General features: G+C 40.7%; 2 protein-coding genes across 2 annotated transcripts in view; one reads left to right on the top strand and one right to left on the bottom strand.

The window, feature by feature from the left end:
• nlgn2b (neuroligin 2b) overlaps window positions 1-13,427 on the top strand; it is a 166,784-nt gene extending 153,357 nt beyond the window's left edge. The window contains exons 7-11 of the mRNA XM_080482819.1: window positions 2,158-2,343; window positions 6,988-7,253; window positions 7,465-7,618; window positions 9,245-9,611; window positions 11,045-13,427. Of these exons, the coding sequence (XP_080338945.1) occupies window positions 2,158-2,343; window positions 6,988-7,253; window positions 7,465-7,618; window positions 9,245-9,611; window positions 11,045-11,963 (1,892 nt within the window). The 3' untranslated portion in view covers window positions 11,964-13,427. The remainder of the gene's footprint in view (window positions 1-2,157; window positions 2,344-6,987; window positions 7,254-7,464; window positions 7,619-9,244; window positions 9,612-11,044) is intronic.
• Window positions 13,428-19,918: 6,491 nt separating this feature from the next.
• LOC308121837 (endonuclease domain-containing 1 protein) lies at window positions 19,919-20,948 on the bottom strand (the record flags this gene model as incomplete). The annotated part of the gene is made up of 2 exons (XM_080483363.1): window positions 19,919-20,527; window positions 20,658-20,948. 2 exons carry the CDS (start codon window positions 20,946-20,948, stop codon window positions 19,919-19,921), a joined length of 900 nt encoding a protein of 299 aa, XP_080339489.1.
• Between the last annotated feature and the right edge of the window lie 4,707 nt (window positions 20,949-25,655).

Here is a 25,655-nt window from a genome sequence, read left to right as displayed (position 1 = left end):
AACTATTATAATAACATAGAACACCCAAAAAAATTTACTTATTGACTTCAAAAGACTTCACTTGGTACACACACTTACCTGAAAAAGGAAAAAAAAAAAGACAACTTTTCTAAAGATGTGAATTTCTCTGGAGCACGAGAAGGTTAGAAACAATTACTTTTTTGTGAGGATGAATATCAATCAGTTGCGGTGGAGTGTTTAGCTTCTTTACACGGCAGTGGGATTCCCCTTTTTTAGTACAAAATTGAATTGAACTAAAATCGTCTTTACTTTAAGTGATAGTAAGGTGGATTAGAGCACCCCGATTGGCAGATGGGGCATTCTTTTAGTCGAAGCATTGAGCTTGTGTCCGTACATACACACTTTTATTTATTGCAAATTCACTTCACAGTGTATCAACGTGCAGTTTTCCAGAAAATGAAAGTGAGATGTCCCTGAACTCTGGGCCACGTATCCCCCTTGGGTAAAATCCGTTCTTCAGATTGGACTAACAAAACACGTGAATAAATCTGTTTTAAGATCCAAGCAAAGCCGGCACAATTAACTCAAACCCACACGTCTCCCACAATTTATGTCACGCCATGGAGGACATTTTCTGTGGACTGGACATCCGGTATTTCCACTATAAGATCTATTTTTGGCAATAGTGGTGCAGATCCTTAACAACAGAAAGCCGCAACAAAGTTGTTTTGAAGCTTTGAGGCACAAATTTCAAGTGAAAACTGAAAATTTTCTTCGCGTTTTTCAGGCGTCTGTTTACACAACAATGGTATTTTGGTACCAGTGTCCTGATATTTCATGTGCACTGACGTCACTTAATAGAGCAAATATGGGAAATAGATGAGGTGTGATAAACTAAAGTTTTAAAAGTTGAATTTCTCACAATTTTCCCAACAGATTCATTTTTATTTTTTTTTACTTTTTGTGTGGAATTGAAGGGGAGACCTTATACTTCAATTCTGCACTTTCAGTTTTCTTGTTGCATTTTTTTTAACCCTGTACTTTGTTCGGGAGCCGTGTGTTCATATATCAAAATTTCCGTGTCTGCCTCATTTTAAAGGTTAAAGGTGTTTTTTTGCGGCTCCAGGTAAAGTTGATTTGGTGTAAAGTACCAAAAAATTCTCTTTTGGTCATAAAGAGGTTGCAGTCCCCCTGATCCATATAAATGCCTGTATACTCGCCATTCTTAATATTTATATCTTATGTCATTTTCGTGTAAACAGACATCGTTTTCAAAACGTGAGCCAAATCTTTTCTGAAAAGAAAACATAAAAACTATGTTTTTTTCAGTTGGACATTGTGGGTTGTTTTTCTTTTTTTTATCTCCACAAAGAACAAAACTTATAAGCAGCAAAGACATCGTCAGGCTTTTTTCCCCACTCTATCTTGTATGATGAGTTATTTTTTTTAAAGTCATGTCTTCCCACAGGATTAACAAATGACTTGTACTTGGTGTGATATTTAACTAAACAGTTGCCTCCTGCTGGTTAATTTGAAGCTGCAGTTAAAACTGGTGTTGGTTTCAGGCAACAGTGAGAGCTCTGTTTGTTCACAAGTAGTGACACATGTAGCACTTTCAAATCCCAAATGGGTTGAACGCATTGGATTTTCACATAACTGCTGCCGAATTCAAGTGTGTTGAAAGCATTTGTTTTAATTTTTTTTGTTTAATGTTTTACACGTTTTGGAAACGTGAAATACTAGTTGCAGTGGCGAGACAGCTTGTTACAGTTTAAAACTCTTTAAAATCCCGTGATCTCCATCTCATAGGAACAAAGCTGCGTGCGTGCGTGCGGGGTTTTGTTCAGTTTATTTTATCTTGTTGTGGGTGTGCACCTACTGTGTAAATGTGTGTCCTGGAAGTAGGTGAAACATGCCTTCTGTTGCTCTCCTCCTCTCTCAGCTGACAAGTTCTCTTAACTGCGTTGCCTTTTCAGCGTGGGTATTCTGAAATGAGTAATTTGGCAAGCCTTCTGTGCACAATCTCCTCCGTGAGGCTGAGAAGTTCCTGACGACGACAGGATGCCATCTTCTCTCTGTGTGGGAAACATTAAAAAAAAAGAAAGAAAAAGCTTGCTGCCTTCTTCCACTTTCACCTAATCTGTATATTTCTCTTTGTCCCTTCTCCCTCCCTCTCGCTTCTGTTTTGCCCTGCAGGGTTTCTGAGCACTGGGGACCAGTCTGCGAAGGGGAACTATGGCTTGTTGGACCAGATCCAGGCCCTGCGCTGGCTCAACGAAAACATCGGCCACTTTGGAGGCGACCCAGAGAGAATCACCATCTTTGGCTCGGGAGCCGGTGCTGCCTGTGTGAACCTCCTCATCCTCTCGCACCACTCTGAGGGTCAGGCTCTCTCCCTGCTATTGCCACATTAGCACTCATGCCCCGTCCCCCCCACCCCACCACCACCACCAACCACCACCCCCACCCCTGCCCAAAGGGGATTAACATTTCAGAACTGTGTCTTTATAAACTAGATAAAGACATATGGTGATGGCAGTCCCCCAAGAGAAGGGATACAATTTCCAGATATGACTCACCCACTATTCGCATTATAGATTTTTATTTTTTTTTCCTGTAATAAACACAAAACACTACAAAGATTGAGTGATTTGAAAGAAAAGCAGATTGTCAGTCTGGACAGTGTCCGACCCGACAGATGGGTGAATGTAAGTATTTTTATTTATTTCTTTATTTTTTTTTTAAAGTAAAATCCATTACTCACTTCAGGACGCGAAACTCGAAATAATCCCAAACAACGTAAAAATCACAGGAGACAAACATCACTGAACCACACGGGCCAAATTGTGTCCCTAAGTAATAAACCTAATCCAAGCAGAACCAGGCATTAGTGAACAATGCACTATACTCTTCTTTTTAACCGAGACTTCACATAAAGAATGTCATGAGCTTTTCCGACTTTTTGGACTGCAGAGTTTCATTTTATAGACGTACACAGGCGGTAAAATTACTCACATTCTTCACTTACAGACACTTATTCATTCGCCTCTTTTCCAGCATATCGAACCACTTGCGGCCGCATTACACAGCAATGAATATTTTGTGATGACAGGTTCAAATATATCAACTAGAACATGATGGAAACAGTGAATGTAACAGTTGTGAGCAAAAAAAAAACATTATTATTTTTACAAACAACTGATCCTGAATGGACCAAAACGGCATAAAAAAAAAAAAAGAGTCTAATTCAGTGTTTACAGTGTGCTGTTCTCCTTGTACTTCCAAAGTTGGTTTTATCACATAAAAACAGCTGCTGTTTCCCAAACAGACATTGTTTTCAAAACGTTGCTGTGTAAACTAAACGCGAAACTTTTTCGAAAACAAAAATTGCAAAAACGATGCGTTTTCACTTGAAACGTCGTGTAAACAGGGTCTGTAGCTCCACACATTATGTAATAATGGTGCAATATGTAATAATGTAATACATTTTCAACTCATTACGTAATAATGCCACATTTTGTAATAATCTGCCGGATTTTGTAATCAAATACTTGAACGCATTTTCCAAATAAACTTTGCCGCATTTTCTAATAACTTGTCATATATTGCAACTGTTATTACAAAATGTGGGTGTTCCACTTATTATTTTAAGAAAATTTGATAATTGGTGCATTATGTAATACATTTTGCCCTTTATCCACATCCATTGTTCTGTTTATTAATGAGCAAAAATTAAGATTATGCTAATGTCCTGCCAACATAGTAGTACAACTAATAACTGTTTATTACAAAATGCAGCAGATTATTACAAAATGCGGCATTATTACATAATGAGTTGAAAATGTATTACACGTTGCACCATTATTACATAATGTGGCGCTACGATAAAGTCTCTCCATGTGAAGGAACGCGTGTTTGCCCATGTTGCTTTCCACAGTCAAAGTGTAGGTATATTCATCTCTTCATCTTCCTGTTAAAACTAGTATCGATATAGTTAACAGAAAGTACAGATTTTGGGGGTATAAATGTACACAGTAATGAAGCATTTATTTACTTTTTTGTTCCTTCCCAAAAAGTTGGTTCGCTAGTTGTATCTGGTCCTTTTGTTAAATTATTATATCGGTATATTAGATCAACAGGTAAAAACAACCCTATCTGTCAGATTGGATTTTAGTGTTTTACTGTAAAAACTTCCTCTGATTCTTTTTATTAACATTAAAAAAAGAAAAACTTTTATTTAAATTTTATCACTGTGAATCTTCAAAAACATTTGAAGTTGATTAAAAGCAATAAATCTACTGCACACCTTAATGGTAGAGTATTAAAGATTTTAGTAGAGCTACTTTTAAGCTGATGGTTTTGAGCGTCTTCTCTGTCTTCTGTGCTTCCCTCAGAGATTCATTAGTTTGCTTTGTAGTTGTAGAAAGTTTCGCAGCAGTAACAGTTTCAGCTTCTTTTATCAGCTGAGGGCAAACTACATGCAATAATGACGCTCTGTTGATATTGTGTTGTTGGACATGATGGGGCTGGAAGGGCAACAAGCAGTTATGATGCCTTTACGTAAAGGTGATTTCCAGTTTAGGGGTTGGAATATCGGAATTCACCATATCACTAAATGTTAACAAAAAAAAAAAAATGACAGTCAATGTATCCTGAAGACACCTCCTTGGGAGCTCATGCAGTATACAGCTTATTATAAATTGCATTTACTTTTCCCTGCTTGTTTTTGAGTGGCAGATCTCTCAAATACCCAGCAGATGTTTGATCACTAATCCTCTGATGCGATCTTGGCTGCTGGAGCTGAGAAGGTGAATGGCAGTTTATGCTCTACCAAGAATCCAGATTATGTTATTACTAAACTGCTACCCTTCACATTGGCAGAGTGACCTTGGAGGGATGAAAAGAAATTTCTCAGGAAGCAGATTCTCAGTGTGAACGACTGAGCAAACACACACACACACACACACACACAAGATTGGACAGGATGTTAGTGCTCGTCTTGTCAGATTCTGTCAGTTGTCTTGCTTGTGAGTGAGGACTTCAAATATTACCAAAGTAGTATATTTATAACTTATACTTTCAATTTTAGTCAGCTATTTCGTTCATTATTCATTCATTCTTTCTAGATTCCGTCTCTGAAAGTTGGATTGGCTGCACGGCATTAGCAGTTTTATAAAACATATTTGCCACATCGCGTAACATAGATTTCCTAAACGTGGGTACAACGCGACAACATACTTCAATGCCTAGACTAACGTTGTTATCCTGTATGTCACTGATTTCCAACCAAGGGGGCGCCAAAGGACATAAAGCTCTCTTGATTTTAAGGGGCACAATTTTTGTTTTGTTTTGAAAATAGATTTAATCTGCATTTAATTCATTTCTGTCACAAAACTACTCATCGAAAACATTTACATTACATTACATCCACCAATTTATTTGGATGTTGTGACTGTCTTGTAATGTGACAGGTTCAGTATCTTTCATAAAATCGTCTTGACAACTTCGATTATAAGCTAAAAAAATCACATATTGACACTTGCTGGTGAAAAAAAAAAAAAAAACTTGTTACACAAGCTCTATTTGATTAAAGTGTGATCAGAGTGTAACGGATCAAGTGGCCAAAGGGTTAGAAGCAGACCAAACACAGGAAGTGAGTGTCGTGCTCTCAGTTTAAACTAATTGACATGTAACTGAGGAATTTCAGAGGCAGTGGGTGAGTTTTGAACTGATAAATATTCCCTCATGATAATCTAATAAACATTGTAATGCATACAGACAACCTCACTTCAGCTGGTTTTTCCTGCATTTTGTTTACATCGCTTGATTTGATGTTGAAAATGTCGATAGTTTTCATTTTGGGCACAAATAATTGAAAATAATCCGAATGAAAAAAGCTTCAGGAGAAGGGTGCTTTACACCAATCCTTACTCTGAACAGAGTACATCTCCACACTCCTTCAGATCAGGTTTCCCCTCTGCACTTGTATGAGTGACGTCTCATGCACGGTATGTTGAGAAGCATGTCAGTGACATGCTGAATAGCGAGCACTGGTCACTGCAGGAGGCAAAGCTGCTGTCAAACATTGAATTGTCTCTTCCTGAATTTAATCTGAAGAAGCAAAAAAGGTTTATTTGAAGTTTTGAAAGGAAACGCAAGAAAACACAATAAGCGTTATTAGTGGAATTAACAAATCCATCTTCTGGGTAAAGCTGGATATTAGATGTTGGATGCAGGTGAACGCTGCCTCTCCAGTGGAGACTGTAGTTGAGTTACATCTGGTACAAAAAAAACACCTTAAACAGGTTGTTGTGCACAGACTGTAACACTACAAGGACCAGTGAAATTTGGAGGGTGAGGGGTAAAGTGTGTGTGTGTGTGTGTGTGTGTGTGTGTGTGTGTGTGTGTGTGTGTGTGTGTGTGTGTGTGTGTGTGTGTGTGTGTGTGTGTGTGTGTGTGTGTGTGTGCGTGCGTGTGTGTGAAATGTGATGAGACGACGAGCTGCAGCCGAGAGGCTTCTTAATTGATTTCACAGGGAGAGGAGCGGGGGCGGGGCACATGCAGAATATGGGGGGGCTTAATTATTAATGACAGAATCTGCAGATAAAACAGAGGGACATCAAACCACTTTACATAACAGTGCAGCGGTGCAACAGTGCGAGCGTTTCTTCCTCTGACGGCCCCTTTTTCCGTCTTTCCCGCTTCAGTCATAACTTCTGCTTCTTGTCCTGTGTGACATGATCACTTGATTTCCTCCCACAAATGTTTTGTTAAAAAAAAAAAATAATACCAGCTGTGAAAAGCAGGAAAGATACATACTTTCTGCTTCACATGTAAAACTCTACAAATGCTCGTCCTCCACGATATGCATAATTTAAATCTCTCACAGTGTAAGGCCTTGAATGCCCCATCAGCTGCCAGAAAAAAAAGTGTGTCAGAGGAAATAAAACAGACTTAAACTAATATAGAATAAAGAGGATTTCTTTTTAATCTATCTCCTGTGGGGTTTGTTCATGCTTTGTTCAGGCCTGTTCCAGAGGGCCATCGCTCAGAGTGGCTCAGCAATCTCCAGCTGGTCGGTGAACTACCGACCGCTGATGTACACCAAGATCCTGGCCAAGAAGGTGGGCTGCACGCTGGGGGACATGGCTGAGTTGGTGGACTGCCTGCGGAGGAAGAGTTTCCGGGATCTGGTGGACCAAGACATCCAGCCTGCGCGCTACCACATCGCCTTCGGGCCTGTAGTGGACGGGGACGTGGTACCGGACCACCCCGAGATCCTCATGCAGCAGGTAACCAACGATTCCCCACCTTAACTACACATCCAGTCAACATTTCTAGTTTTTTTTTATTTACTTTTATTATTATTTTCTGTGTAACTATACCAGAGCACGGAAATGTCAGTCACTTCCTTTCAACTGTCGCGTGAATACCGCCCTGGCATTACTGCTACTTTCTCTTCTGTCATGTCACGCTGTGTGTGTGCGTTTGTTGTGACACCAGGGCGAGTTCCTCAACTACGACATATTGCTGGGTGTCAACCAGGGAGAGGGGCTGAAGTTTGTGGATGACAGTGAAGAAGAGGACGGAATATCTGCCGCCACATTTGACTACACTATCTCCAACTTTGTGGACAATCTGTATGGGTACCCAGAAGGTCAGATCCCACCCACTTTCACCTTTGAATAACAATTGAAATGTGAATTTTCTCAGCATTTTTGTACGTTTCTCCATGATGACAATGCTACTGAGGTGAGAGAGTCAGGCCAGAGGAGTTATTAACAGATCACTTTGGGGCCACCATCTTCCTTATGTTGGCTGAGTTTATTATTTCCTATTGTAAAGAGGGTTGACTTAGTTTCTACAGTCTACATTAACGTTCGATCGGACATGTCCCCTCGGTTATATTGTTGTCTTCAACATCTGCTTTCGCGGTGCAGTTAGTCAGCGATTCAACAGAATCCTAAGCAGCTTAAGTGGTGTAAAACAAGAACAACACCATTTTGGCACCGTCCGTTTTCTCATTGCACAATGAAACAATGAGAAACACACAGAAATATCCTCAAAGGTGAAATCAAGGACGTAATAAATCTAGTCGTACATGCCCAGTTAAAGTACTTTCAGGCTCGAGTTTTATTTTCTTTTAATAATATAATGATTGATAGAAACTTTATGCAATGATTGATATTATTTTACAGCGATGACATTTGTACTGGGTGGTCAGGATGGAGATTCTTCCAACAGTCATTAGTAACAAATCCACTGATAGAGCTAAGTAATCAGGATTACCCTTGTTGTGCATGTCTTTAGACACAAATATTGATCCGTAAAAGTTACATGTGTGTTTAGCCCAATACTCATTCTATGAAGTGAATTACTCCAGTGTGTCATGTTCAGATATAGTTATCTCTGCCCTATTCTGTTATAGCCATGTAATAGCAGTGTTTTCCTGCGACCAGCAGTCTATTTCTAAATTTTTTGTCTCGTTTCCAGGCATATATTTTAAAATGTTTTGCACTGGTACATTTTTCCAATATTCTTTGATCATGGGGCTATCCCAGAATAAAGAATAGTTAAGCATTTTTATTTCTTTAGCTTTTCCAGAAAAAAAACATCTATTTCCAAGCATATCCAGTTTCACTCCATTTCTGTAAGTTATTGTATTTCGACTGGCACATGAGTGTCGAATATAAGGGCTGTGGGCAAAAAGCGGCCCACAAGAGGCTCCAATGCAGCCCAGGAAACGTCCATCCAAAAGAAGCCATTGACCTTTTTGCATAGTTTTCTTAAGAGTAGCGGCCACAGCACAACACTGACACCCGAGCTGAGATAGTAGTGATGCTGCCATGAAAAATAACTGCCAAATGCAATGCAAAATGTCAATGTATTTTGGTGGAAGTCTTTGGAGGGGTGGCGAATAAATCATTTGAGGGAAAATACTGTAATAACAGATATGTAATGCGCATAAGCTCTTGACATGTGACCTCATTGGTCATCATTGGTTTGTCTCGAAGCTTGAATTTTTTATTTTTTTTATCCTTTTTTTCTCTCTCTGTAAATATATGTATATAGTGGAAAGTTGTTAAGTTGAACAGATGACCTTTCACATTAAAGTGGCCTAAAATAAAACATTTCACAATGTAAAACACAAAATTATGCTGAGTCGACACAGAAACAGTGACAAACATCTTACTTAAATGCCTCAACTTTATGCAGCAGATAAACATGCACGTACTGCACACATATTCACATTCCTTTTTTGTTTTTTTTGTTTTTCCCCAAGGTAAAAATATCCTGAGGGAAACCATAAAATTCATGTACACGGACTGGGCTGACAGGGACAACAGTGACATGCGTAGGAAGACCCTCCTGGCTCTGTTCACGGACCATCAGTGGGTGGCCCCGGCTGTCGCCACTGCCAAGCTGCAGGCTGAGTTCCAGTCGCCCGTCTACTTCTATACCTTCCACCACCACTGTCAGACCGAGGCCAGGCCGGACTGGGCCGACGCCGCCCATGGAGATGAGATCCCCTACGTGTTTGGCATTCCCATGGTGGGAGCCACCGACCTCTTCCCCTGTAACTTCTCCAAGAACGACGTCATGCTCAGCGCTGTGGTCATGACATACTGGACCAACTTTGCCAAGACAGGGTCAGTATGAAGCCAAGTTCACGTCAGTTAAGATATTCTTAGCATTCTGCTCAGTGTGCGTGAGTAAAACGCCTGCAACTGAAGCCAGTATATACGGATGGATGGATCATGATTTTACAAAAGTCTGCCCTTTAACATAGTGCAGCTATAATGACGGTCTATTGCGGTATTGCACATTGAGCACATTAGTGTCATGAGTTATTTGTCGTTTTAATTTTTTTGAACTTTTGATGCAACAAAATTAAGATAAACTACACATAGGTAAAGATTACGGTCGATCTTCGATAAACTACCATTGATTGTGTCAGGAAGCTGAAGTAACCACAGGAAAGAAATCTCTTTCTTCGTGAACTTTTACCATCGAATGTGTGGTTTGGACAAAACATCACCCGAGAAGCAGCAGGCCACACTTATTTGGAGAAACACTCGGGGCTCAAAAATAAATGTAGTCAAGCATTCAAACATTGCGAACAAGACTGGAAGTTAGATAATAGGCTTTGGCAGACCCATCTCCAGGTTATATTGTAAGTAAAATATGACCTTTGGCCTTGGAACAGGACAGAGATGAATGAAAGTACTCTGTGTGTCCATGTCAACTGGAATACTTGTCCAACAACACCTGCACAATTATCCAATCAGCTGATTACACAGCAGCAGTGGCATGCATAACGCGGACACTGGTGAGACGTTTGAGTTCATGTTTGCGTCAGACAGACGGGGGGCTGGTTTGATGATCTGTAAAATTGTCACAAGAGCCTCACGGATGGGAAGACCATCTACATGAGGAATGCCTGAAAAGAATAGCCAGACTGGCTGAGCTGTCGCAAACAACTGCTCTTGACGATGTAATGAGCCGAACTACTTCTACGAATGCACAACATGTCAAACCTTAAAGCTGTTTGGTTTCCTTCCTGCCAGCCAAGAATAGAAAGATGTCACTGCAGTGACCTCCGGATCACCCAAACTGGACAGGGTGGTCTCATGAATCTTCACCTCCAGATTTATGGAAATGGTATAGTGGGGAGGATCCACTGCGAGTGTGAAACTTCTGTTTCCAGTCCGGAGTAGAGTTTGGCGTGGAGAATTTGTGTTCTGTCTTTACACCATTCAATGATAGTTTGAATGTTTCGCTCTCACTTATGTTTACCGTCCTCCTCCGTCCAGCTTGTTTCATAAACTTGCTTGGGTATTCAGTTCAACTCATTCGAGATGTTACAGTTTGGAAGATTTGTAGGATGAAGGACCAACCAAAAAAAAAAACACTGGATGCAAATAACCACGAGTTCTCGGTGATTGTCGAGACCTTCATGTTTCTAAACTGTCTCAAAAAACGGAATGTCCAAACTCCATCCAGCTCCTGAGTTGTTTTATTGAATTAGTGTATCAAATGGCAGATCAGAGTGTGACCATAATCAATCTTCTCTCTTTTCCAGGGATCCAAACCTACCAGTTCCTCAGGACACCACCTTCATCCACACTAAGCCTAACCGATTCGAGGAGGTCATCTGGACCAAATTCAGCTCCAAAGACAAGCAGTACTTGCATATTGGTCTGAAGCCTCGTGTCCGAGATAACTACCGTGCCAACAAGGTGGCCTTCTGGCTCGAGCTAGTGCCACATCTCCACAACCTACACGAGATCATCATTAACTCCATCACCACCCGAATGCCCAGGAAGCTGCATCCTACTCCTGGAACCCTGTCCACGCGACACCCCATAATGTCCACCTATCCGCCGGATCCCGAGCCGGACGGTTCGGACAGACCCCCCTATACCCCTCCGTTCCCCAGCGAGACCAGGGACTACTCCACCGAGCTGAGCGTGACGGTGGCGGTCGGCGCCTCGCTTCTTTTCCTGAACGTGCTGGCCTTCGCCGCACTTTACTACAAGCGGGATAAACGCCATGAACTCATGCAGCGGCGCCACCGCCGACTCTCCCCGCAGCGCGGCACGACAATGGGCATGGGCGTCGGCATGGGAGTGGTCGGCGCCCCACCGCACAACGACCTGGCGCTGAGTCAGGAGGAGGAGCTGATGTCTCTGCAGATGAAGCAGCAGAGGGTGGAGCTGGAGCACGGGACGCCACTCCCCTCGCGCGGCGTCCTCGGAGACCTGGAGCCACTGCGGCCCCCAGTGTGCCCACCCGATTACACGCTCGCCCTGCGGAGGGCGCCGGAGGATGTGCCACTGATGACAGCCAATACCATCACCATGATCCCCAGCACCATCAGCAGCATGCAGCCCCTCCACCCCTTCAACACTTACCCCCCAGTCCCGGCCCCCTCGACCACACCCGTCCCCAGCCACAGCAACAATGCCCTGCCACACCAACACTCCACCACCCGTGTATAGGACCAGGCACAAGCTCTGCTACCCCACTCTGGGCTTTCAGAGACGCACCACACAAACTGCCCCATCCAAACTTCACTCTTTAAACCCTCTATACTTTACTATATATTTTATTTTCTGTCTTTTCTCATAAAGCCCTCAATTAAAGCTGCAGTTTGTAAGATATGAAGCGGTGGAATACCTCTAAACTGTAATCATAGCTCAAGAAGGACTGGGATTAATGAGCTCAGTTGCTAAAAAGCCTGTCATCCTTAGGTACACACTGCTTATTTTATCAAATGTCTTTTGAGTGTTTGGCTCCTCAGAGAGCGACCACCACGTGCAGCTCTAAGCCTGGAGCTCTTTCAGAAGCTGATCACAATCAGTCAGACGTCTAACGTGTAGCGTGGTTGTTTTGCGCATGTGTTGTCGTGTCAGTGCAAAACTATGTTTGACATAGACTACAAACATTCACTATTATTCATTTAGTGGGGGGGGGGGGCAGGAAAATACAGAAGCGAGCAGCTTTGTGTGCGGCAACATATGTCCCGACAAGCTGTCTGTCGTAAAGCGCTGGTTTCGTCAAACTTACAAATTGCAGCTTTAAAGTCCCAATCTGGAAGTGAAATTTGGCACCCTGTGTTGAGCACTATGTCCCAACAGCTGTCTCTGCATTGTGGCTTTGGAGATTATTGTTTACTGTGAAATGTATTGACGGGGCGAGGAGCACAAGGATGAGCGCCAGCTGATCTCATTTCACAACTTCATTTCTTCTACCTGCAAATGTGTGTGATCTGTTAGTTTTGGGTTCCGCCAAACATTCTGCTTCAGAAGAGAACCTTAAGTATCTGCGTACGCGCCGGTGCCGATTTCAGAACATTTCCAGATTGGGGCTTCAACTGTCGGGCGGGTACAGGAAGAATATAGGAATCCTACTCAGTCTGTAGGACGCAACCTGGAATCCAGGCTGCCCATTACAACTCGCCGCATCTCCGCCTCACACACGCACTAATCACGTCCATTACTTTATTTGTCTCTCGCTCATTATCTCTCCGTCTGGATTCCCACCTCAGCTCATTTACCCGTTTCCGCTGCTTCGCGCTCTTTTCTCGCTCCGCATCTGCCCTTGTAGCTCTTTTTATTAAAAAAAAAACAAACAAACATTGACATGATCCATTTCCAGTCCTTTCCTCTTCGATCACTTCTAGACTCTCTTTTCCTTTTGGAGTCTTTTATACAGAAACACAAATGTAAATGATGTATTATTAATAAATTGTAAGGATATGAATGAAAAAAAAAAAGATATTCTGATATCTCGTTTTTACCAGCATTCTTGGTGCCAAGTACTGTGATAAAGTTCCTCTTTCGCTGGCGTCCAGTGGACCGCCCCGGGAGGTCCATCCTGACTGTATCTTACACAAGGAATTACCATCATAAAAAGTGCCAACCCCTTCATCTTTCTGTTTCAACCATACACACACACACACACACACACACACACACACACACACACACACACACACACACACACACACACACACACGTACACACGTTTCCCCCTCTTTGTTTTTATTTGGAATTACACTCAATGTTGCACTGTGGCTGGTCTCTTCTTCAAAGGAAAATCAGATTAAATATATCCTCATTTTAAAAAAAAAAAAAAGAGAAAAAGAAATATATAAAGTTTTATTAACTACTTTGCTGTGTGGGATATTTGCATGATAATTTGCTTTATTTTTTATTTTATTTTTTATTTTCTAAAGCGTGTGGACAGAGAAGTATGTCATTTTGATGATTTGTTGCCTTGTTCTCCATTGATTTATTTTCCATTTGAAAAATCATGTTGTCGTTTTTTTTTTTGGTTTGTTTGTTTATTTTTCTATTTTATTATCAGCTGCACTTTGTGGTTCTTCAGAGAGTATTAAAGTATTAAGAGATGAATATTGTGTAAAACTATGATTATAACAAAGAGAGTAAATATTTCCTCTTTATATTTGTCATTTCCTAACACTGAGAGACTGATGAACGCCTTTATAATGTCACCCTCCCCCATTTCTCTCTCTCTCTCTCTTTTGGTTTTGCTGTTTCTCTTTAATCTCACTGTCTCTCAATCTCACCTAATGATGGCACTTTTTTTTTTTTTTTTTTTTTTTTAAAGTTTTCCCACGGGGAGGGGGGGGATGAAATGAATTCTTTACATGAATAGTCTATATAAGGTTTTTGTCCGTGACTGACATTGACCACGTGCTTCAAGTGTTTTGAAGACTGCCTGACGGTTTATATTTTCGTCTGCTCTTTTCTGTTGTTTCATGGAGAGGATGAGATATATTTATGGTTAAAAAAAAAAAAAAAAAAAAAAAGGTGAGAGAGCCTTGCGTTTCACATCTGTCGCACAAATTGAACACAGAGACGGGTCGCACTCTGGACAATTCTGAGAAACACACATTGAAAGAAAAAAACAAAAAAAACAAGCGAGAAGGAGAAACAAAAAAAAAACAAAAAAACAAAACAAACAAACCCGGTGACATTAAAACTGTGGACAAACGCAGACAGCCATACGATCTGTCCGTGCACAGAGGAGAGAGAAGAAGAAAAAAAAAAACTAAACAAACAAACAAAAAAAAAACAAACCCTGATGTTACAGACATTACTCACACACCATATACCATGAGAGAGCAAGGCGGGATTACACCCCCCACCCCACCCCCACAACACTTCTTCCTTTTACTGTCCTGTGTCCTGTCTGCTCAGGATAATGAGACTGCCATCCCTCGCACGCTGGACTGGAAACGAGCTGTGAGGACAACAACAACAACAAAAAAAAGGAGAGAAAAAAAACAACAACAACAACACATGAAACAAACTGTACATTTTTTAAGTGTAAGAGAACAAACTGGAATTTGTAAATATTGTTTGTCGTTTGGTTTGAGTGATTGGCCGGATCTTTTTTTTCCCTTTTTCTTTTCCTTTGTGACAACAGGTGCAAGTTTAGATGATTTCTAGCACTCATGAGTAAAAGTATCTTTTTTGATTCTCCTTTTATTTCCTTGGTGTCAAGGTCAAATTCCAATAGGTTATGGGCACATGAGTACATCTGTTAGTAAACTTAAGGGGGGGGGAATGAAATCCCAGCATGGTTGAGGTCAACATAAACACAAAAAAAAGTCATGCTTATGGCTCAGGTTAGCCTGGATATTGTGATTTTTTTGGGAGGGATTTTTTTTTTTTTAAATTTCTTGAAGAAGAAAATGCTCCCACTGCGTTTCTCGATGTTTAAAGCGTACACACCTATCCCATCAATCAGGGAGGCAGCTTTTTGAGTGAAATGAGTCCTTTCATTGGTTCAAAAGCCAAAGAACAGCTGCAGACGAGGGGAGGAACGAGGCGGGGGACACAACAAGCAAAGCGGTGGATGTCTCTGATGTGCTCAAAACAAAACCACAAATCAAGGTTTTTTTTACTCGTGATGCTGTTGGATTTAATCGTTAGTGTCTCACTTTGTCTCGAGCATTGTCATACTGTGTAACCCCCTAATTGGGAGGTTGTGAAATCCTTTGTACTCTTCGGATCTTATTTGCGACTGCTACTTTTCTGCATATCCGTCCGCACATTCTGTTATTTGGGATTATTGACCCCAGCTGTTTGATGTGAGTTTGAGTTGCCCAACGCTTCCAGAACGCGGCATACCCGAAGTACTCTTTTATCAGTTCAACAAACAAGGGTTTGGACCAGCCAACAGAAAAATGGAAGCACACTCACCAAGTTTACATGTTTACACTTACAGTCTCAATGTTGGCTTGATTTAAAAAAAAAAAAAGAAAGAAATTTAAAAAAGAAAAAAAAAAAAAAAGGTCAGGGTGGGAGGAGGGCGTCACACGGATCCAAATATCTTGTTCTTATTACATTTAATGCCAGAACGGGGGAAGTGAAGGCTTGCACCTGTTTGTCTGTTTCATTTAGTCTGATTCAGTAACCTGCTTGAAGCTCAAGATACTGTGAGAGAGCATTACGATCAGGAGGGTTTGAAAGAATTCAAAGTTAATATTTCTATTTCAAATAGAGGCTATTACACACTGTATGTTGTGTATCTGAACTGGAAAACATTAAAAGATATTCTTAAACAAACGCTTTGCCATCATTTTTTTTTTTTTTTTTTTTTTTTTTTTATAAGGCGGGCAAAGGTGGATCAATGATTTATTATTTATTTTTTTACCCACAATGCAGAGATACGTCGTCACATTTTTCACCTGTCATCAATATTCATTTAATCGTTTTCCTCCTGAGTTTGTTTGGATTTGGTGGAGATTTGTCAAGAGATGTGCAGACATTGATATTGTAAAACCACGTTTAAACTTCATTTCATTGCAAAAGCTGTTAATTATAGAATCAAATTACAAAAACTAAACCCAAAAGAATTCCCATAATCTGTTGTAATAAACTTACTTTGGTCACAATTTACAGTGAGAATAAAGTTTTTGTGGCCCCTCACATTGATTAAAGTTGCCCACCTATTAGTTAGAATCTTAAAATCTTCATATTTTCTTAATATTTTCTGAAAACTTAATTAGCCTGACTTATCTCAATGGCCTTCTATTCCCTGAATGTAGTTCTAACTCTCAGCAAAATACTTTAATACTCAATAAAACTATCAACATGGTCTGAGGTGAGATAGAAAGACGTGTTATTTTTTTATTGGGTTTACTGAAGCTGAGACTATTATCAGCACATTATCATCAGGAGGCAATGATCAGTGGTTTTTAGGGGCAGAAAAACTCTGACGTGTAACATCAGTTTGTAAGTTTTAAAGGAGGTTACTTTAGGCAGAACATACACACTCTGCACACGAAGACACAGATTTGAAGAGTTATGAGCATAAAATGTAGAAAGAAGATAAGCAAACTGAATGTTTCCAACCAGGACGAAGTATCCGCGCTGAACATTCAAATTGTCAGAATTTGCCGTTTTAGGGGCACACTGATAAGTTTCAGAAGATCTATGGGGAGATTTTCTAACTTATTTTTGAGATTACATTAAAATGCTTTGTAGTCAGGCTTTGCAAACTGCATCATGTTTCTTATGTGGTTCTGTAGATTTATGTCACAATCAGTTGGTGCTAATCTTTTAGCCATTCGCTGTCAGTTGATCTGCTTCATGGTAAACACAGTCTTAAGTTGCCGAAATACATCGATTTCCCTCTAAATATACCTGTAGATACCAAGTGGGGCCACTAGGTGTCACTGTATGACAGCGGAACGCTGCTAGAGTACCACTTAATAATGTACACAGGAGAATTAAAAGAAACAACCCCATAATATTAATGATTTGCAGCAGAAAATAAGAACAGAGTTCTAATTTGTCTGAGAAATGTGTGACAGACTGGAGAAAAGCGAAATAAATGTTTGCTGGAAGTTGCTCGCTCTCTTTCCTTTCATCCGTGTTACCCTAAAATCTTTTTTTTTTTTTTTTTTTTATCTTGTTATAATTTTTTGCAAAACTTAATGAGCTGTAGAGTTAGTAATCTTAAAACTCAAGAACACTGAACCTTTAAACTCTCCCCTACTTTTATAGTAATTACTCTGTGGAGAAGTTCATTCTCATTTACCCACAAATAAGTCATTTTTCTCTCGGTGACCTTAGAGAAGACCGTCCTCTCTTTGTCTGGCGCTCCAGGGATATTATTTTTTTTTCTGTCTGTGACATTGAGGGTATTTTTTTTTAACCACAGCTGAGGATGTGTTGATCTGTTTCCACACGCTTTACCTCCCAACAACAGCTTTGTACTTTACCTGAGGTTATCGCTCTCTTTTGCAGTGGGATGATGAAATGATGATGAATTGTTTCACCCGTCAGTGTGTGTCTGCTAAGGATTTCTACCATATAATGAAATTATCCGTAAGTTGGGCAATGCTGTGGCTAACGGAGCTTGATGCTCCTGCTCCAATTACAAAGAAGTCAGCTCAGTCAAAAACCAGAAGCAAGAATAAGCTTTATGACACGATTAAATGATTCCTTCCAGCCCTGCAGTGGCTCCACCATGAAAATCGTATTAAAAAAAATGTCAATTCGGCGAGTTCATTCTGCTGCTAATGCCCCTGGATTTTTATTAAGTGAAATTCAAGTTCATTTATTAAAAAGAATTGAGCTATTTATTGTCTGAAAAGGTGCGGAGGATCCTGAATAACACAAGCAGAGCAAACCGAGCTCAAATTGACATTCTGTCAAAGAGTTTTCATTTCAGAGCCTGAAATAACTTGGCAGCGCCCGTTACATTGGGGGGGGGGGGGGGGGGTACTGTCCTCTGATCACTGTTTATTCAGCTGTTGCACACAGTAAATCAATATTACTGCAAATATACTGAAAACCACGCGGCTGCGCCGGTTTTGTTGGATGAAGCGTCTCGGCTAACGGCCGACTTCCCATTCATTGGCGCGCTGATGTGGAAATAATGGAATACCATCTTTAACACGGTTACATTTTATTTCTGCGTTATCACCTCTGAAGAAGCGCTCTCAGACCGCTGCACTCCTCTTTTCTTTACCTCGGCACGCTCGCATTTTACACGCTCATCAATTGATTGCTCGTTTTTTTTTCCCCCACGATTAAATCTTTGGCACTGAAATTGGAACAGGTAAATAATTACTGGGGTAAAACAATAAAGATTCACTGTTTTCCTGCAGCTGCTTTGTAAGATTTTGTTGATTTAATATGCATAGTACGCCTGTTTTCTAGTTACCCAATAGTTCTGAATTAGTCCCCGCTCCTGCTTCCAATAACTCTCCTGAGTAATTGCCGCAATGAGAATGAAGTTATACGACCAGTCGGTTATGTAGGATTCGCCGTGAAGAGACAACGCTGTTGTTTAGTTTGACTGATGCACATTGTAATGCCATTCCCGCTTTATTTGGAGCTCAACTCAATTACCTCTGCAGAGATTATTAAATGTTGGGTTGTGTGTACTCCGCCAGCATGAACAGTGCTGGCTCCCCCACACCAGATGGCAGTGTGCAGCTAAACTCCATAACACACACACACACACACACACACACACACACACACACACACACACACACACACACACACACACACACACACACACACACACACACACACACACACACACACACACATTCCATGCATCAGGTTTACCTCCTCTTGTTCAGCTCATGTCTAGAAGCTTCCCCCCCAAAAAACATCAATTGCCTTTGCTCTTGCTCTTTCTTCTGAAACTCTGCCAATAAATACACGTGAGTATTTTATTATATTCAAAAGACTTTTATTGCTCGTAGATTAACAAGGTGATTAAATACACTGAAACGCTGAAACAACCATAAAAGTCAAATTCATTTTTTACAACAGGCCAAACAGTCAAATTCAGCGAACACAGTAACGGGAAGCTATTAATAATCCCACGACTGATTTACATCAACTTTTCACAAGGATTTGAATTAGCTGCGGCTATTGAACTTCATTAAATGAGGTTGTTTTTATTAATGTGTTTTTATGTCTTCACGGTGCATTTTAAATTTGATATCCTGTCACCACAAGAATTAAACAATCACGCTTAAATAACTTCAACAAACACAAGGCAGTAAATTTCAACCAACTCATATTTTATCAAATTCATAAGGCCCACGCAGTATTCTAATGTGTCGACCTGAAGAATTTATTTTCATAATTTTTGAACGTCCTCAACATCATTACCGCTTTAAAAGACATTTTTATTATTCAAAGCTGAAAACTGATTGTTGGGAGGGGGAAAAAAAGTCAAAATAAATACTTTTACTTATAGTAGTAAATGAAAACACACATAGAATATAACTGTGAGACCTTTAAGATCAGGGGTGTCAGACATAAGACTCACGGGCCAAAACCAGTTCCTATCCTGCTATTAAGGCACAATATTTTTCCGGTCCGGCCCGCTCAAGATGAAATGGGGTCGTTTGTGGCCCTTGAACGAAAATGTGTTTGACACCCCTGCTTCAGATGTTGTGCTGCAGGTACAGAGGAAGAGGCGATGGAGAGATGCAGTTGTCATAGAAGATCTGAAGGTTCTGGTCGACGTCCATGTGGCTCTTCAGGAAAATCTCGAGCTCCTGGACCGGCATCTCGTGGACACTGTTGCCTTCCTTGGCGTTTTTGGCCAGGGCGGCGTGGGACGGGAAGAGGACGCGAATGTTGTGCGGCGAGTTGCGGTCGTACTCGGTGCAGCAGTAGGCCGACCACACGTCTTCGGGGATGGCCACGCGGTCCTGGTTGTTGCGTCGGATCATGTTCCCCCTGGTGGTCACGCCGGTGACGACGAAGGCCGTGCCGCGGCAGAAGTTATTGAGCCGCACGCGGATCTTCTCCTCGTACTCGCGCCACGGGCCGATGTTGAACTCCCGGATCTCCGGGACGATGTTGGTGAGGGTGTAAGTGGCGGCGCGGTCGTGCGGGGTCGACTGGTGCTGGTCCGGGTTCAGCTGACCTCTTTCGTAAAGGACCACGTCAGAGTAGTCGTCCAGCACCGCCTGGCTGTCCTCAAACTTCATGTGCAGGTAGCCGGTGGGGAACGGCAGCATGTTTCCGTTCCCATCGGTCTCTGCCAGCTGGGGAGACATCACAGGGTAGATACAGTACAGTTCTTCACTCCTTCACTTCCTTATACACCTTTGGCCTAACTGAAGAATGAATGAATAAAAAGTATCTAAAGACAGAAGCCATCGCTGAAGGACAAACCTGTGGCTCGTACATCCAGGGGAAGTCCACCCGTCGGTCTCCCTCGGTCTTCTTGAAGCTGTACGCCGAATAAACCGGGATGCGCTTCTGGGGGTCGTACAGGGTCACGTACCGAGGTTTGTCGGCGTAGCGCTGGCAGATCTTCTTCAGCCCGGTGCTGATGATCCCCCGCGGCGGAGTGCCCATGTAGAGGGAGTCCTTGCACCTCTCTACGTGGTTGAAATCCTGAACGACCGTCGCCGAAAGGAGGTGGACCACAGAAGCAAAAGCTACAGCCGCGAGCATCTCCATGGTCAGAGCGACGGCCTGATGCCTTGTGCACGACGGTGATAGAAAGCAAGGATTTAAATGTCCCCACAGCAGATATGTAAAGCAGGGAGAGTGTCACTGAGGGGACAAGCCTCTGAGAACATGTGGGCGTTATTTACACAGGCCGTTGATTGCGTGCTTATGTATTACACCTCTGAAATGATACTCTCACAAATATCTAGGTTAATATTGAAAAAGGCAACTCTGGAGTTTCTTTCCTTGTGAAGCATCAGCAGAACTAATCAAGACCAGGAGGGGAGAAAGGGAGATGACCAAATTCTGTTATAGTAACTGATTCCAGCTCCCACCACCATGTTGTCTTTTTTAAAGAAGAGGTCTGCAATGTCAAAACAAGCAGTTTTGACATTTTAACACCAAATAAAGTTTGTGTACAGTCACAAATATATATAACATTTATCCTTCAAAATAATTGTATAATATATCTAAATATAAAAACAGATATAGTTTTGCTACACATACACATACAGAAACAGTTTTATGTTTTATAGCTACATTTAGAACAGTATTTTATTTTATTTCAATTTTCTTTAGCATTTTAAACTATTGTAGCTGTTTTTTTAGGCAATTTGGAAGTTTTTTTTCTTTCTTCCTATTTTGGAGAAATAGGATATGATTTGGCCATTTTATAAATTTTTTTCTTTAATGATTTATTCATTTTTATATTCTGTAACTGTTTTCAGCGATTGTATTTTATTCATTCTAGTTATTTATCCATTTTGCATATTATATCTGGCTCTGTTTTTGTTTTGTTTTTTTTGCAATTTTTAACAATTGGATTTATTTTCTTTCCCCATTTAAGCTGTTTTGACCACTTTAATCCATTTTCAGCTTTTTCAGCCCATCATGGCCAGAGTACATAAATAAATCTTTTTAAATAATGAGTCAGCTTTGTAAATAAATTCAATATAAGAGTATTGTAGTTATATACCTATATTTTAGTTGGAGTCTCATTAATCGGGACTGAAGAGAAACAGGTTGCAGAACGATAAGAACGGTCAGGGTATTGCCTCACACTTGTTTTATTGTCTCAAGGTCAATACCAGTCAGAAAGACCACACCTCCAAGGTGTGGCTCTTCCAGCCCCCCCAGAAATGAAGCATGATTTATGGTTTGATAACATGACAGACGACCACGTCACACTGATGATGGTGTGGACTTGTCACAATGAGATAAAGGACTATTGACTCTACTCTGAAAAGGCTTTTCCAGCTGTAATCGGTATTCATTTGTACAGAAGTTCGAATCCAGATGGTGAAAAGCGCGGCGGTGAAATGAGATATCGAGCAGTGCTACTGGTGAAACGCAAAACTTGGTGTAATCTGTCCACTGACGAACAAAAGACTCCCAGTGACCAGCGTGGTTTGGAGCTACTACACGGTGTGAACAGCTGATAAGCCAATGAGAAGATAAAACACAAGCATTTAACTATGACAAGGACTCAATTGGATACTCCAAAAGAAATTCAAACTGGCCCATATTTCTTGCTGTAATTATAAACGGTGTCTGAAGTTGGAATACATGAAATGAGCAGTTAAATACAGTAAATCCCGTTCACCAGTAAAACTTTCTTTAGCAAGGGGGACACAGTTTGATGAAAGGACAATATTGGGGATTTGTTTTTTTAACAACCAACTGAGAATAGTTGACTCATGTCAAAGACGTGTGAAGACACTGATGAGTAAGAAAGCAAACAGCTTCAAAAACAAGCTTTCATGGAGCTGCTTTTTTTTTTTGAAGTCCATGTACTTTAATGCAAATGTCTTTGTGCTCTGCCAAAGTGGGTCCCCGACCTATTTTAGCAGCTTTGCTGTGTTCAGAGGTATGGCTGTATCTGAAAATATATCTGAACACATCCTATTTTTCCAAGGCTTTTTTTGCTCCTTGTGAATTTAGATGATTTGTCCCACTTTGATGCACCGTGTGCAGACTAAGACTTGATCGCCGAGGCTGATTTCCCTCTACATTTTGTTGTATTTTATTGACTGTGCAACATGTTTTTTGATCTAATTTTGCATGTTAAAAAAGGGGATTATTAGTTAAAACAATGATTATTTATTCTGTCTTGGTCATTTGTGCAATTTGGGGATTTTCTTTGAGAGATTAGCTGTACATGACAATCAAGACTTAATATTCGAAACTAAAAGTGACTGACAAAGCATTGGAATCAATGAAAGCCCTGATGTGTGAATGTTTATGCTGCCTTTCAAATATAGTAAAGCTTTGAAACCATCGATCTGCATCATTTGAAACTTGTATATAGGATGAATTGTGCTCCACTATGTGTTTGTGTTGCTGTCCTATAGGGGCCCTCTGCTAAAACCTGACCTATGCAAATGGAAACTGTCACATTAGCTGGAGCAACAATCCTTCACTGCCCTAATAAGTCAATTTGAGTGACTGAGCGCTGGTACTCGTCGAAGGACCAGATTGCCTCCCTGATCTAATCTTGAGTTACGACAATCATAACTTATGTAACTGGGGCTGATGATGCAGTTATGCGAACGGACATTCCTCAGCTGTCAGCATTTTTACCAATTGAAAATTATAAATTCAGACCAAGTGAAAGCCAGGCTCAGCTGCCCTCTGCTGCTCCCCAGGAGGAGAGGCAGAGCCCTCTGCTGCTGCAGAACAAAATGGTCTCCTTCTGTGGTTTCACGGCACCGAGAACAAACACCTATAACTGCTGTGGACTTCAGTTTCATTTATTGTTGTGTGGCTGTGATCATTCATGAAATCAGTGAACAGAGCAGATGAGCTTTTGCTGCTAGAAAATTGTGGAAGCCAAAAGTAATCTGGTTGAAAACATTATAGAAACTGTTGGTATTTCCCTCCTTCACTACATCTTTTCAGGATCAGGAATAAACTTTAAAGATGTCATGTTTATTTCCCATTGAATAATCCTATTAGGAAACTATGCATAAACACGACTATCATGTAAAGTAAAAAATGTAATAGTCAGTTTAGGAATTCAATTATTACCATATATTATGAGGAATATACATTACTTAAACAGTTTCATAACGTACAAGCTCATTAACCTCTAGTACAATGAATGAGTTCATTTCTTGCATATGCGAGAAACAGTTAAACCAGTCAACACATTTGAAGATTTATTACCTTCAAACTTTTATATTTAGGATTTTAGCTCAGAAGTCATGTAAATCTAAAGTATAGTATGTACCCAAATGTTGGGTGGATTTTTCTGTGAGACCGGACAACTTTTTAAACCAGAGGCCTTAAATAATCACAATTAACTATAATAAGTGTTTGAAACACTTTGTGTTTTCGAGTTGTGAGTATATAAGAGACTGACAAAACGTTTAATTTTCTAACAATATACACAGTTTTTGAGACGTGAGAAAAACCACCCTGTTCAGTAATTTGTTGTGCTGCAGTACTAAATATTATCCACTTGAGGGCAGTGTAGACCTAAAACTTTATTGGTTTCCTGCTGTGTGATGAAAAAGCAATAAGACCAAAGAAAGAAAAAAATAATACAGATTAAAAAAGTTTTTATTCTGAACTTTTTGACAGTATCATTACACTCACTTTTTTCAACAGCCTATGTAGATTCAAGTTGTGCAGCATCGTGGGATTTCAACAGTTGTTTTTGTTATTAGTTTAATTATATGTTCAAGCTCAGACTATTGTTTACACCAATACGATGATTAGTACGTTTTGAAATATATGTGTGTGTGTGTGTGTGTGTGTGTGTGTGTGTGTGTGTGTGTGTGTGTGTGTGTGTGTGTGTGTGTGTGTGTGTGTGTCACTGAGTTCAGTGTATTTATTCATGTCATGTAAACACAGTTGTTTCCACTTTTTGTCCCTCCTCGGTCTCCGTACTACAACTCCATAAAAAGAAACCATATCTAAATTTCTATTATTCATTGTTTAGCAACAGCTCGTGGCTCATCTACATGAAACATGCATACATAATGATTGAATATTGTATTTGACTGTAGTTATAATCTAGTTTTAATAAGAGTTGTTGTTGTTGTTTTTTTTACCGTTCAATATAGAGTGTAGACTTCCATGTAGCCAGCAGGAGGCGTGGTTCAACAGATATTCTCCATAAAACAACCCAGACTAAGTGCTGCACCAAAGCAGGCTGATTGGTCCAAATACTCACATGGGGTTAGGAGCCGACCAATGGGGTTTCAGCTGCTCGTGCTCTGTTGCTAAGGCACTTTGGAGCTTTAAAGAAATCAGTCAGCAGCAGTCTCCCTCTCCACCATTTCACTGTGAGTCCAGCCCGGCTCCCCAGCAGCTCTGCCGGCTTTTTGGACCCTCCCTGATGGAGCAGGAGCGCCACCTCCCCCCTGGTTGTCCTGTCACTTGACATTTGAGCTCAGCCAAAACACTGGAGAACCCTCTGTCACCATTTTTTGCTGCAGGAGCCCCAAACATGGCAGAAACTTCACCCTTTTTCAGACTGTCTGTGTTTTCGTTCTCTTTTTTTTTTTTCACCGCTTTGTCACCAAAACACATTTGTCTAGCATAATAATATGCAACAAATAAAACCAACACATTTTTCTAGCATAATAATATGCAAAAAAAAATGTGTTTGCAGGGTTTTTTTTTTTTTTTTTTTTGCAAGAAAGTCACAGACTATTATGTGAATGCCAGCCAAATGCAAGTGATAGCCAGGAGGAAAAACATGCCCGTATC

The sequence above is a fragment of the Lipophrys pholis genome (assembly GCF_963383615.2).
Source record: "Lipophrys pholis genome assembly, chromosome: 16".
NCBI lineage: Eukaryota > Metazoa > Chordata > Actinopteri > Blenniiformes > Blenniidae > Lipophrys > Lipophrys pholis.
This window is presented reverse-complemented; position numbering and strand designations above follow the sequence as displayed.